Below are 13,757 nucleotides of genomic sequence, written 5' to 3'. Positions count from 1 at the left end.
GCTAGTTAGCATTATTTTTCATATTTCTGTTAGAAATTAAAATATCCACTCAGTGAACTTGGACTCATGAATGACAATACGCAAGTTACTTTACATCCCTTCAAAAATGGTATCACTGTGACTGGTCTTTTAGTTTTATACTAACATTAGTAATACTAGCACTATTATTACATTTATATTAGTAACATATTTACTGTAGTAAAAAGGCTTGCTGATTTTGTGTAGTAATTTTCTCATCAGTAATGCAAATGTCCCTTTTAATCTGTCCATAGTTTTAGAATCTAAACAAAATATTTTAAAATTCTAGAGATATGTCAGTGCCCTTAGAAATGGTAATGAAAAGAAAACATCCTTAATTCTAGCTTTCCTATTGGAAACATTTTGACCTTGAGAAGTTCCATCAATTGTTCATGCTGCCCAGACTGCCTCAGTTTGTCTCCTCGCTCCATCATCTTCCTGTGCAATTTCTCCCATTTCTTTTTGAGTTCTGACATTTTTTCCTGAATGGACTCTGCAGCATAGTGGTTATCTTGAACCAACTGACGTTCAGCCTGGAGATAGCAGGAGATTTGGTTAAAAAAATTTCCTGATAGTTCTGTTTATTTCAAATAAAGCTGTCTAAAACAAACAGCCTGAATATGCCAAACAAATGAATGATCATCAACCAATTGATCAACCAACCAGTGGTAGTGCCAGACTTTTATACTGCTGTCGTCAAATTAATTTGAAGGTCAAAGTACTATTTCTTTTTCTTTCCTTACAGCTTATCCCACCAAATCATCTGCTTTGTTTTAAAAGAAAGTTGTATTTCAGCCTATCAGTCACCAGCTCTAGTTTGGATTGTGTATTTGACAGGAATGCATATATATATTCCATATATATATTAGTCTGCTGTAGCAAAACAAAGCAGAAGTCCAGTGAAGTTCAAAGACTGTTTATAAACACGTAAAACTGCTTTGTTACTAGTTTATCCATGAAGGGTAAAATTCCTTCTCATGTTTCTAAAGCCACATACATTCCCTAATTCATATTGCCAACAGTTAAAATATATTAAATAATGATTTATCTAAAACTCCTTTCTGGAATTCTGAAAGCATAGCCTAATGATCCAGTAGAAATTGGTCAAGCACTATCAATTTTAGCTTTACAAGCTTCCTTAGAACGCACACACAAAACACCACCACAAGAAACCAGGTACAAAAATGCCTCATAAATTTCCTGATTCAAATCCAATGGATTCCGCACAGCACAAATACAATGTCTTTAGAATGTTATAAAAATATGTTATAAAAAGAGTGTTGGGGAAGATCCTAAAGACATTGTATAAAACAATTTATGCCTGTTTTATTTCTCTCAACTCGAGTTTTTCAAAAATCATTAAGCTAGTAATCTTTTCCCCCAGCGTGGATTGAAGACTTTTCGTATGTGCTGAACAAACACAAATCAGGCAGGAGATGCTATATTTCTCCTGCACAAATCTCTTACTTTCATTGTCATTGTTTGCATGTACCATTTTGTGTACTGCAACATATTCTCCATGAAGATTCCTCACTGAGGTTCCCTCTGCTTGCAGCTCATCTGCTGTTTCACTGGAAAAAGTAGATTAACAAAGTTTGTTTAGTCTAATGATCCTGCACGCATCTTTTTTATTTTTATTTTTGTTTTGAGGGGGATGTTTGTGAAGCTACAGTAATACAATTAGAGAAGCTGCAATATGCGCATATTTGTGTTGCTGTAGCTTCACAGATACACCCCCCCCCAAAGGAAAACAAACATGTGCCTGGGATCGCTAGGTGAAACAAACTTTTTCATCTACTTTTTACAATGCAATTAGGCACTGATATGCTGCAAATGGGGGAAACCTCCATGGAAAACCTTTACCAAATGGCAGAGACAGGAGAATCTCTGCAGCAGCACACACAGTGGTGGGTGCAACAGTGAAGCTGACAAACTCCGTGCAGCAGGTGGGGAAAAAAGATCTATTTTGGCTGGCAATGCTTGTGCTGTGGGAACACAAATGCCAAAACAGATCTTTTTATAATGTCCTAAAAAAGTTATATTTATGCTGCTCAGAATCCACCATTTTATATTTTATATATAAACATTGGTATGCTTGTGTATGTTTACGATTAGTATTTGGCACTTTGCATGAGATTTACATTCAGTCTTCACTTTCTAATTGTTAAAACAGTCTAAGTAAAGGATTTACCACCATCAGTTCCATGAAGTGCTTCTTGCTGACCATCATTTCCTGTTCTACAGCCTCATGCTTTTTCAGCTTGCGTAGGATATTTGTTGGGTCACGGTAGGACTCATCTGATGCTATCTTGTACTTCTCCTCCATCCATATCAAAAGCTCTGCAGCATCATAATTAAACTCCTAGGATGGCAGGGATTTGAACTTTAAAATGGACACTGATTTTTAGAGAAGGTTAGGAAAATCACTACTATTTTGAGAAAAAGTGGATCCTTGGAGTTGTGAGGTAGTATCACCATGTTGTGTGTCATGAATCTTGAACTATTTAAGAACTTGGAATGATAAAAGGCCTATTTTTGTTAAGCCTTTATGTTAAAATTTCTTATGATCATCAAAACATTTAACTTTTATTTACCACAACATTAAAAATGGCACAGTTCTAGTACAGAAGGTTTAAAAACAACACAATCAGCTTCCCAAATGAATCTGCTAGAACTTTAGAACACATGAAAACAAATTGGATGTTTCTTCCCCTTCAAAAACTTTCTACAGTAGAAAGCAAAGAGTACCTAATTTGGTGGTTCAGTAGGAAGACTGTAGCTACCACAGATTTACAGGATAGTGTCAGGAGGTAGTGAGTGGCAGAAGTACTGAGACAAACTCCTACAGCACCATGAAGGCACATAGTTATTGAATAGGTAGTAGTACCTGATGTAGGTACTGTCAGAACCATGCCTGTCAGTATCTTGATGACTTGCTGTGGGTGATTTGCAATTGTTTTCCTGTTTCCCTCTTCCCTTCCTAGTAATCTCCTGTTAGCAATCTCCTGGCACCAGCCCATCCTCAAAGAGGTGTGAAAGGTTCCCAGGTCCTTTGTAGCTTTGTAGTAGAAACTGTAATGGACGTTTGGTGTGGGGCGAAATGTGGGGGGGGGGGGGGGGATTAAAAGATATAAGTCCTGGATCTGAGCTAGAGATTGTAACTCTATACATTGTTACTCTTCGCATCACCTGGAATAAACTGCTTTTGGATTTTCCTACGGTCTCTGTTATTTCCACGTTCAAGAGTCTGACAGGTACAGGTAATCACATCATTTGTTGGCACCAGATTCTGATATCCCCTCAATATCTATTGCCTGCAAAACGCTTCATGAATGCCTCCAGAGTCTCAGTTACTCCCTTCTGATGCTCTCTATTAAAGGCACTAAATCCCTTTTCATAGAAGTTCAGTTGCAATAGTTATAGACCACCCAGTGAATTACAAGCTACCTCAGTCAAGGGCTAGAGTAGTTTCTGAAGCAGAGAGCTTTTGATGTGAGAGGGCATTCAAGTATGTGTTCATTCATCCCCTTGTATTATGTAGCAGCAGCATCACTTTTGGAGCAATGCATCAAGTGCTTAGTCTGAATATACAAATTGAAGAATTAGGATTTAAGAATTAGGAGTGATGATGCTGCAGGAGAAAATTCGCTGACAGCAGATTTGTACTGCTTCTGCCAAAGTTCTGTGGAAATAAGACCGTGTCCCTTTCACATATACTCTGCATATACTGGGGGGGGGGGGGGTAGGGGGTAGGGCAGTGTGGGCATTTGTAGGAGGCTTCCTCTCCCATATGCCACCCTCTGTGCAATTAATGAGAACTTTGATAAGGGGGCACTTGCAATTGGTGAGATGGTGAGAGTAACTGCAGAATCTTAGGTAGGAAGATTGTGTGTTTTGAGGGGTCCGAGCTATTTCTCTTAAAGCTGAGCATTGAATATATACACAAAACCAGAGCAGAGATGCATTTCACTAAACTGGACCATACTTGAAGTAGGTGGAAACATTTAACTGAATAATGTGTTCAGCTCAGAGGGGTAAACCCAAATTTTGTGCCAGTGGGTAGTGACAGTTTCAGACCTGTAACAGAAGAGAATCCAGTAGCATCTTCTTTCTCTTTTCATTATTATTCGTTAGCAATTTCCACCCCTGCCGTAAAACATGCATTTTCTCTTTAAGGCTGCAAAAGAGGTAACAGAAAGTTTAGTTTCTTCACAATACACTGTGTTGGGTTGTGAAGGCTGTTAACAAGAGGACATTTTGGAGATCATTGATTGATAAGTCAGAAGTGACTTGATGGCACATAACACATATGAACAGGCCCTTTATTCTTGTCCCCCTCTCCTCCCCAAAGTGTAAAATCAGACTCTTTGGGGATGGTCAGCTGATAGGTCTACTCGTAGCCTTTGGCAAAGACCAGCATAACACAGGTTTCAGTTTTAAAGATGGGAGGCAAGAAAAGAGCCTATCCTCTTTCCCTCCAGCCCATTTGCCTCCAGACTGCTTCAGAGTTTGCAGCACTTCCACAGAGCACAAGGCAAAGGACAGGGACAGAGGAGTGCATAAAGCAATCTAAACAGAGGTGGGATCCAGCAGGTTCTCACAGGTTCCCGAGAGTAGGTTACTAATTATTTGTGTGTGCCGAGAGGGGGGTTACTAATTGGTGATTTTGCCACGTGATTTTTGCCTTAGTTACACCCCTCCTCCGCTCCTCAGCAGTAGCGCGCAGAACTTGAAGCAGTCTAGCAGGAGGTGCACCGGTGTGCGTGGCAGCCTGCACCTGCGTGCATTCGTTTCCCCACTCAAGGACCGGCGCAGTGGCTGCGTACTTGCCACAGCCCTGCCCAGCAATACCCCACCCCCGGAATGCCCAGCCATGCCCCTGTCATGCCCTGCCCAGCCCCATTGGCGCTACACCACTGTTTGAATCCCACCACCATGGGAACCTGTTACTAAAATGTTTGGATCCCACCACTGAATCTAAACCATTGGTGGTCACCGGCCCCCAAAACTCTTCCCTCCCTATTAGTTCTTAGAACATGCCAGAAGTCCCCACCCCAGAAATCTCACATGCCCGAAACCTATCATGGCCATTGTTGACATGCGGTCCTTGAAGGGGGGCATGGGAAGGCAAGGAATTGACAGGTCCTGCAGGCCAAAGAGCAGAGGGTGCCTTGGCTGGGGAAAAAAAAGGTTAGTGAGGCCAGGGAAGGTTTCCGGGGGTGGGGGGCTGTGTCTCTTACTGCATAGAACTTGATATCATTGAACATCTCCTTAGGAACTTTTAGTTCCTCCTCTACTTGTCATAGTCCCACCTAACAGCTGCGGTTTTTGCCTTACCAAGGGCTAAGACTCCTTCTGAGGCCGAGGGTCTCTCTCTTCCTTTCCTCCTCACCTCCTAGCAACAGCCTAATAGGGGAAATGGGGCACATGTGCTGCAAAATGAGACATTTTTTCCATTCAAATGAGCTTCCCCCACCTCTGGTAGCAGCCTAATGTTGAAGAATGAGCCATCTCTTCTGTGCAGTTGAGCCTCCCCCATCTCCTGATGCTACTCACCCACCCCCAGGGGCACCTGTCCCATTCACCTGCTTAGATTCAGACCTGTTTTGGAGTAAAAAGAGGGTTGAATCTGCTTCTTGTTATGTAAAATAATGTCCTTAATATCACTTCTACTCCTTTTCTAGATCTAACAAACACTGAACATGTACATGTCAGAAGCAAAACAGTTCCTCTCCACCAACTGTTCTCCATGCTCATGAAGTGCATCTGCCCGGTGTTTTAATATCAGAAGTACTTGTTCAAAATCTCCATGTTGCCTCAGCAGACTCTGAACAGAATTCACATGGTCCTGCAGAGACAGAAAGAAATCTTCATGACATCCTACATCACAAATATATTGTTTTTGTATTAGGTTTGGAGGTAGCATTATTCTTTGTGGTACAAGCAAGCATCCTGCATGTTATGTTTTTCAATAAGGATGCCTAAGACTTTTGGATATGTGAGCAGCTGAGGGGTTTTTTTTGGGAAGGGGGGGGGATTGGTTTTTTTCTAACCTGCAGGACTTTTTCATGTATCAGCAGAGCAGTTAGCCAAACTAAGGGAAAGGCTACTATTAGCTTCCGCCGGTGCCTGAAGAAAACCTTTTACTCAGATGCTAAGTAAAACCAACCAATCATTGCCCATAAAAGTAATACCGAAAGAGTGCAAATCTTTGCAACCTGAATTAATTCTTTATATATGAGTAAAGTCAGCATGTGTATTCTCTCCACTTTTGTGTTGACCTCATCTGCAGACCATCAATATATGCCAATGCTGGGGCTCATCATGCCCCATTCATAGGATGGGTGCAGACCTGATAGATCGCTCCTCCCTGCAACTACACAATGCAGCCAACCATCCCCCATCCTGCCATGTGTATTCAGAGATCAGATGCCAAATGTAACCACAGATCAGGCCCAACCACACTGGTCCCAACACTGGGAAATACGATTCACCTTTCCCTTCCCTGCTAAGTGTTCTTAAAAGAGATTAATCCAGATTTTCAAATAGTTACACAACTTCTGACTTCCAGTATACGTTTGAAATTTCAAGCTTTTATTTACCCCCAAGCGATCAGTTTGGAGAAAGGCCTCATGGGTGGCAAGAGCTGCATTAATATGGTCAACTTCTCTACTGAATTTGTGTAGCTCCACACTCTGCTGGAGCATCTTTCGTCTCTTTGCCCACAATTCATCCAGCTCAGTCCTTTTCTGATCAAGTTTATACATGGATTCACAAACATCCAGAGCTCTGATGTTGGACGAATCATCCATTATCTTTTGACCCAATTCTTGCAAGTCCATAAACCTGTCAAAAGTTCCATCAAAAAAAATAATTGATTATCTTCACAAAAGAATACAGGCATTCCTCCATTGAGGACAAGCCTGTTTGCCAAATGATTTTAGTGACTAATTCCAGTTCCTATACCTTTGTATATTCTCCAGTTTTCTGCACCATTTCTTCATTGTCTGCTTTGGGAATTTGTGCAAATGTACAAAAATATCCAATTAATATTTATTAAGGTGACACAAAACATGTCTATGGGTTGGTTTCAGCAGTAAACTGCTGCTAACAATAAAAGAGCGGCCGTGAATCACCATGGCCACAGTTGCTGCCCGGGAGAGGTAGGAGGAACCCCTGAGGAGGAAGCCCTGAGCCTCAGTAAGGGCAGATAGGGTGGCCTCCAGCCATGCCCCTAGAGGACAAGTGCAACATCACCTGGCTGGAGCTTACAAAAGGCCGGGATGGCCTTTGTGCCGACCATGTGCTCCGGCCAGCCAGCAACTTGCCCGCCCACCTCTCCCTTATGTTTTGGATATGTTAATGCATGCTTCCTTGTCATAACCATATGGCGGTTTGGCGCATGGGAATTGATCTGAGGGGCCAGGGGAGGGAAGCTAAGGTGCTACCCCTCCCCCCATTTTGGTATGGAGTGCTATAGCAAGAAACTGACTGTCCAGCTGAGCATCACAGTGAAGCTCCAGTAAGAGGCTGGCTGCCCACCCGCCCGCCTGCTGGAGCTCCGCAGCAGCAGCGAGGGCATCTGTTCAGCCACCTGGGGGTGGTGAGAAGAACAGCTTGCCTGGGAGGCACCCCTGAGGAGGAGCTGCCCAGTGTTCCAAAATCAGATCAAACGCCATGCTGTGCCTCACGCTTCTTATTGCCCAATAAACGGTTGGCTATGGCCAAGTAATTTACCCCAGCCAGAAGTGTGGTGTGGTTATTTGGGTTAAGGGGCTCCAAGATGGGATGGTCCCATCTTCGGGTGGCAAAAAGAATGATTTTTGCCCATTCCCCTTCCAAACTGCAGACAGTCAATTAACCCTTCCCATGCATTCCTTGTGGTTCTCTATTCCCCCATGCAGTACTTTGATGCATTTAGGGTACAGCCCATTCCAATGACGGCAATTGCTTCCATCAGTGGAAGCTACTGCTGGATCCCACTCTATATACATATGTTATTTCTAAGAATTAAGAGTATGAGAACTCTAGAATTTTAATGATGAACTATGCTGCTGAAGGTTCTAACTTTAATTATTTAATAAATGCTAAATGTAACATAATTTAAAAGGGAAACTTTATTTCTTCAATTTAGTAAGGGCAGGCATAATAATTTTTAATTGGCATCCTCTGTAGTACTGAAGTGCTTGGTACCATGTCTCGGTCAACTTGTAAGAATAATATACCTCTAGAGAAACCAAGATAATAAATATAGGCCTTCCTTTTGTCATGTCATTTTAAAGGTCCCAGACCCATAGAGAAGATAGCATCTATACCCATTACCCAGAATTAGACGGGTAATTGGCATGGCATCTCCTTATGCATTACCTTTTGCTTTGGCTGTGCAGTTCCTTCAGCAAATCTTGGTGCCCTTGTAGTAACTGTTCTGCAGAAACCACATCTATACCTGTCTCCTCACTGGTTAGCTTCTCCTTCATGCCAGTTGCCCATAACAAGAGTCTATGACTGTCTTGCAGAAAGATCTGTTGGTCCTGTATTGCTTTCAAAGCTGCCCCCTTCTCATCTGTCTTTGATTTGAATGTTGACAACAGCACCTCCATTTCTTCTGTTTGTTCTTTTATGCCCTTGCACTCTGCCGGATTGGTATCCGTGAGCCTGAGGGATGAAACCATTATTTCCCAAATTAATTCCTCAACTATGTTGATAATCCAGTGTGTTCCATATTCCCATACAATTCTCTTGACACTGTGATATGTCCAAATGGGGATTGGTTTGGATCTAGGATGCACTCAGGTAAAAAGTTGCTTTGGAGTAAAAGTTTTTGGCCAGAAAATCCCTAGTTCAAATTGTATGAGGATTATGAGGACTAAGTGCTGGCCTATACTATAAATGACTGCAACAAGAACAAAGTACTTTGAATATTTACTGAAAAGTAGTGCAGCAATCTGTAGGGCTGAGTGCTGGCACCATACCCACTCACTTATGCAGAACACACGGCTATGAATATCCCATGATCCCTGAATGTGACTCCTGAATGATAAAGGTCATGCATATGCATGTGTGACCTGAAAGGGTATAATCTATCTATATAAATATGGTCAATGAAAATAGGTTTTGCAAATTGCTAGACTTAAACTTCCAACAATTTAATGAAAATGGGTATTGCAGATTTGAGAGCCAGAGTAGTATAATGAACATAAGAACATAAGAACATAAGAACAAGCCAGCTGGATCAGACCAAAGTCCATCTAGTCCAGCATTCTGCTACTCGCAGTGGCCCACCAGGTGCCTTTGGGAGCTCACATGCAGGAGGTGAACGCAATGGCCTTCTGCGGCTGTTGCTCCCGATCACCTGGTCTGTTAAGGCATTTGCAATCTCAGATCAAGGAGGATCAAGATTGGTAGCCATAAATCGACTTCTCCTCCATAAATCTGTCCAAGCCCCTTTTAAAGCTATCCAGGTTAGTGGCCATCACCACCTCCTGTGGCAGCATATTCCAAACACCAATCACACGCTATGAAGAAGTGTTTCCTTTTATTAATCCCACTTCTTCCCCCCCCAGCATTTTCAATGAATGCCCCCTGGTTCTAGTATTGTGAGAAAGAGAGAAAAATTTCTCTCTGTCAACATTTTCTACCCCATGCATAATTTTGTAGACTTCAATCATATCCCCCCTCAGCTGCCTCCTCTCCAAACTAAAGAGTCCCAAACGCTGCAGCCTCTCCTCATAGGGAAGGTGCTCCAGTCCCTCAATCATCCTTGTTGCCCTTCTGTCTGCTTTTTTTCTATCTCCTCAATATTCCTTTTGAGATGTGCGACCAGAACTGGACACAGTAATTCAAGTGCGGTTGCAATCACTAAGCTTTATATATGGGCATGACAACCTTTGCAGTTTTATTATCAATTCCTTTCCTAATTATCCCCAGCATAGAGTTTGCCTTTTTTTTACAGCTGCCATGCAATTGAGTTGACATTCTCATGGAACCATCAACTCCACCTAAATCCCTTTCCTGGTCTGTGACTGATAGCACTGACCCCTGTAGCGTGTATGTGAAGTTTGGATTTTTTGCCCCTATGTGCATCACTCTACATTTTGCTACATTGAACTGAATTTGCCATTTCTGAGCCCACTCACCTAATTTATCAAGGTCCGCTTGGAGCTCTTCGCAATCCTTTGTGGTTCTCACCACCCTACATAATTTGGTATCATCTGCAAACTTGGCCACCACGCTACCCACCCCTACTTCCAGGTCATTTATGAATAGGTTAAAGAGCACTGGTCCCAAAACGGATCCTTGGGGGACACCACTCCCGACATCAATGAATGCCCCCTGGTTCTAGTATTGTGAGAAAGAGAGAAAAATTTCTCTCTGGAAAACCCAGGTTCAAATTCTCACTCATACCATGGAAGTTTGTTGGGTGACCTTGGACCAGTCACACACTCTCAGCCCTGACCAGGGTTGCCAGCTGCAGGTTGGGAAATACCTGGAGATTTTGTGGATGGAGTCTGAGAATGGTGAGGTTTGGGGATGCAAGGGACTTCACTGGGGTATAATGCCATTAGCTACATCTTCCAAAGTGGCCAGTTCCTCCAGGTGAACTGATCTCTGACACCTGGAGATAATTTGTAATAGCAGGAGAGCTCCAGCCACCATCTGTAGGTTGGCAACCCTAGCCCTGACCCTGGCTAATATTTGGATGGGAGACCTCAAAGGAATGACCAGAGTCATGATATAGAGGCAGGTAATGGCAAACCACTTCTGCACCCTTCATGCCTTAAAAATCCTACATAGTCATAAATGGTCAAATGTGATTTGATGGCAATCAATCAATCAATCAATCAATCGATCGATCGATCAATCAATCAATCTTACTCTTATCCAGCTCCATGTAAGATGGGCAGCCCCATCCAAGTGGCAGGGTGCCTAGATGCGCCATCGCAGCCATGCCAACCCACTGCTCCCAAGGGGGCTTTCCAGTGGTGCAGGAGGCTGAATATAATGAGAAGATGGCAGAAGTCCGAAGCCCTGGCAGCTGGCAAAGTGGAGACAATGGCCCATAGGAAGCCAACCAGCATCAGCTTCTCCCTTGGCCACATCCCTGAACTGTCCTCATCATGTCAGTGGTGGAAGAAGGACTGCGTTGTTCAGTGTTGTGTCTTACCACTGGGCAGGGCAGATTCGCCCCTCCACTAGGGCAAGTGCCCCAGGGAGGGCAAATCTTCTGATGTTGCCCATGATGGCAGATTCCCCCCCCCCACTTTGGATGGGGCTGTTAAACCCCTAATAATTTAATCTAAATTGGAAGACCTTTTGGAAAGTGCACATGAGACCATTATTACTGTACTAGTAAATCCTAACCAGAATAGTCAACAAGGCATCAAACAGCTAATTTCTTACGATTTGGCCACACTTTTCAGGTATTCAATTTTTCTCTCCTGGACTAAGATATTTCTCTCAAGGGCACTGAGTCTATGTCTCTGTGCCTCCAGAACAGCAGGCCTGTTTCCATGCCCTAAGTCTTCAAGATGAGTCAGTCCATCTTGTATCAACAGTTGAGTGTCCTGGCAGTCCTGAAGGAAACTCTTCATATCAACTACTCCTATCAACTCTGTGCCCTTCTCTTCCCTTAATGTTTCCAGTCGCTCCCACCTAAAAATAGAAAAATAGGGCTAGTTATGGTCCATCAGGGATGAAGAAAAGGAATTTTGCTCACTCAGGTACAGTGACAGTTGCTTTTCATGTTAACTTTCAGTGCAGAAAATCTTTACAAACAAATATTATATTATTATTCCTTCTTTTTGTATATTACCTGCCCTGTGTAGGGAAATATGTGCAACCATTGTGTCTAAAAAGTATCATGCATTTTTTCGCAACATATTGGATCACTATTGCATTTTCTTTTGATGAGCTCTAACCACTGATTATATTATTCCTTTTTAGAATATTTCCTCCTGTTATGCAAAGCTATTTTAATCCTGTCATGAAACCACTTTTGAATAACACATCTTTCTTACTAAGATACAATTCTCTATCTATATTTTGGCCTTGGGGAAAATATATGTGATTCTTCCAAAAGTAAAGAATTAACAGCATGAAAAATTAAGTGTGAGTGTCCCTTTCAAACACTTGGAAGTAGGAGTCCATTTCTTCTACATTTTATTAGGTTCATTAGGTTGATGGTTGATGTATATTATGACTGGGTATCCATACAAAATATAAATAGGCATTTAGACATCTTGGTGTCAATAATGTATTTGATATGAACCATCTTTTACCTCAAGTTTATTTCATTCTGGAGGGCTTGAATCTCTTCCTTTCTTCCAGGACTGCTCTTAGAAAACATTTTTGCTAAGCAATGGATCTTTTCCAAGCGGTTCTTCCCAGCAGCCAATTCCACCAGAAAACTCTGGATTAAGAAAGTGTGAAAAGTAAATGAAACAATAAACTGTCCACCAAAAATCATGATACCTGCCAAAATATATTACAACCTGTTAACAAGCTTCCTTTTTACCGTAACCAACATTCTTCCATACTAATTTTGCTTTCTTTTCTGCTTTTCATTTGGCTCATTGTGACTGTAAAATGTAACTATCAATGATAAAGCAACTGGAAATTTGTTTCATTCTAAAGCCTTCTTTATGCTATCAGTATCCATACTTCGAGTATTATAATTGACAGTTATTGTTCAGAACAGCAGTCCTTGACTCCCAAATCTATCCAGCATTTTTATCTCACACCATGGAGCTAAAGGCAGCATCAGCCCCCCTCCCATTCTATTCTTGCTACAGATTTGGTGTAAGAGTGAGACTGGACCTAGGTCATGCAGTAGGGTTCAAGGATTTGAGCTTCAGTTTCCCCAGTCATTATCCAACACTCTAACCACTACTCCACACCGGGTCTCACATCCCATTCACTTCATTGGTATAGTACCTCACTGCTCTATTACCTGCATAACTTCTGTTCTTCCTAGTTTTCTTCTTGAGAAGGAAAGTTATGAGTATACCATATTCTTAATACTGAGTTGAGTGAGGGAGTGTGGAAGATGTAATTCTAGGTTACACTGTATTCTAGGATACACACACAAAATGTCACACCAAGAAGCATAGTACTATACCAATTTTGTTCAAAGGGAATTGCAAAGCCCAGAATTCACTACATTTTAGGGAATTGCAAAGCCCAGAATTCACTACATTTCAGAAATAACAACTTTGTTCATGTGGGTCAGCTAGCCTCGTTTGAAGTTTAAGAATTTCAAGAGCCCTGGATCTTGTAAATGATTTTCTTTCTGGACTCTCATCAATCTTCATCTCATTTAGGGAGCAAATTATTAGACCACTCACTCAGTTCACATGTATTTCCCAAATGATCCTATATATTTATAGTAAATCAGTTATCCTATACACTATCATAATAAGCAATTAAATGAACTTGTTCATTATGTATATATGTATGTTAAAGGAACAAAGCACCTTTCTTCAGAAATAAAGGTGATTGTTTGAGCAACAACATTGCTATATTTTTAACGTTGCTATATTTTAATATACTAAGTAATCATAACAAATTATTTTAAAAGACATTGTTTTTGCCCTCTGACCTTGAATGTATTGCTAAGGATTTTGTTGGTGAGATGTTCCCACTTTTACAAAAATTTGAAACAGTACTTCTACATTTATCTCAGGCACATATAAAAAAAGACATGATTAAACTGCATTCAGGGGCTGATGGTTAGATTATGT

General features: G+C 41.7%; 1 protein-coding gene across 1 annotated transcript in view; it reads right to left on the bottom strand.

The window, feature by feature from the left end:
- SPTBN5 (spectrin beta, non-erythrocytic 5) overlaps positions 1 to 13,757 on the bottom strand; it is a 150,223-nt gene that overhangs the window by 120,635 nt on the left and 15,831 nt on the right. Inside the window, exons 10-16 of the mRNA XM_048484608.1 lie at positions 12,297 to 12,427; positions 11,419 to 11,670; positions 8,386 to 8,673; positions 6,621 to 6,864; positions 5,714 to 5,866; positions 2,210 to 2,380; positions 387 to 551 (exon numbers count right to left, since the gene is read on the bottom strand). Of these exons, the coding sequence (XP_048340565.1) occupies positions 387 to 551; positions 2,210 to 2,380; positions 5,714 to 5,866; positions 6,621 to 6,864; positions 8,386 to 8,673; positions 11,419 to 11,670; positions 12,297 to 12,427 (1,404 nt within the window). The remainder of the gene's footprint in view (positions 1 to 386; positions 552 to 2,209; positions 2,381 to 5,713; positions 5,867 to 6,620; positions 6,865 to 8,385; positions 8,674 to 11,418; positions 11,671 to 12,296; positions 12,428 to 13,757) is intronic.

Source organism: Sphaerodactylus townsendi, linkage group LG02, assembly GCF_021028975.2.
Source record: "Sphaerodactylus townsendi isolate TG3544 linkage group LG02, MPM_Stown_v2.3, whole genome shotgun sequence".
Classification (NCBI taxonomy): domain Eukaryota; kingdom Metazoa; phylum Chordata; class Lepidosauria; order Squamata; family Sphaerodactylidae; genus Sphaerodactylus; species Sphaerodactylus townsendi.
The sequence above is the reverse complement of the archived record's forward strand: the minus strand, read 5'-3'. Positions and strand labels throughout refer to the sequence as shown.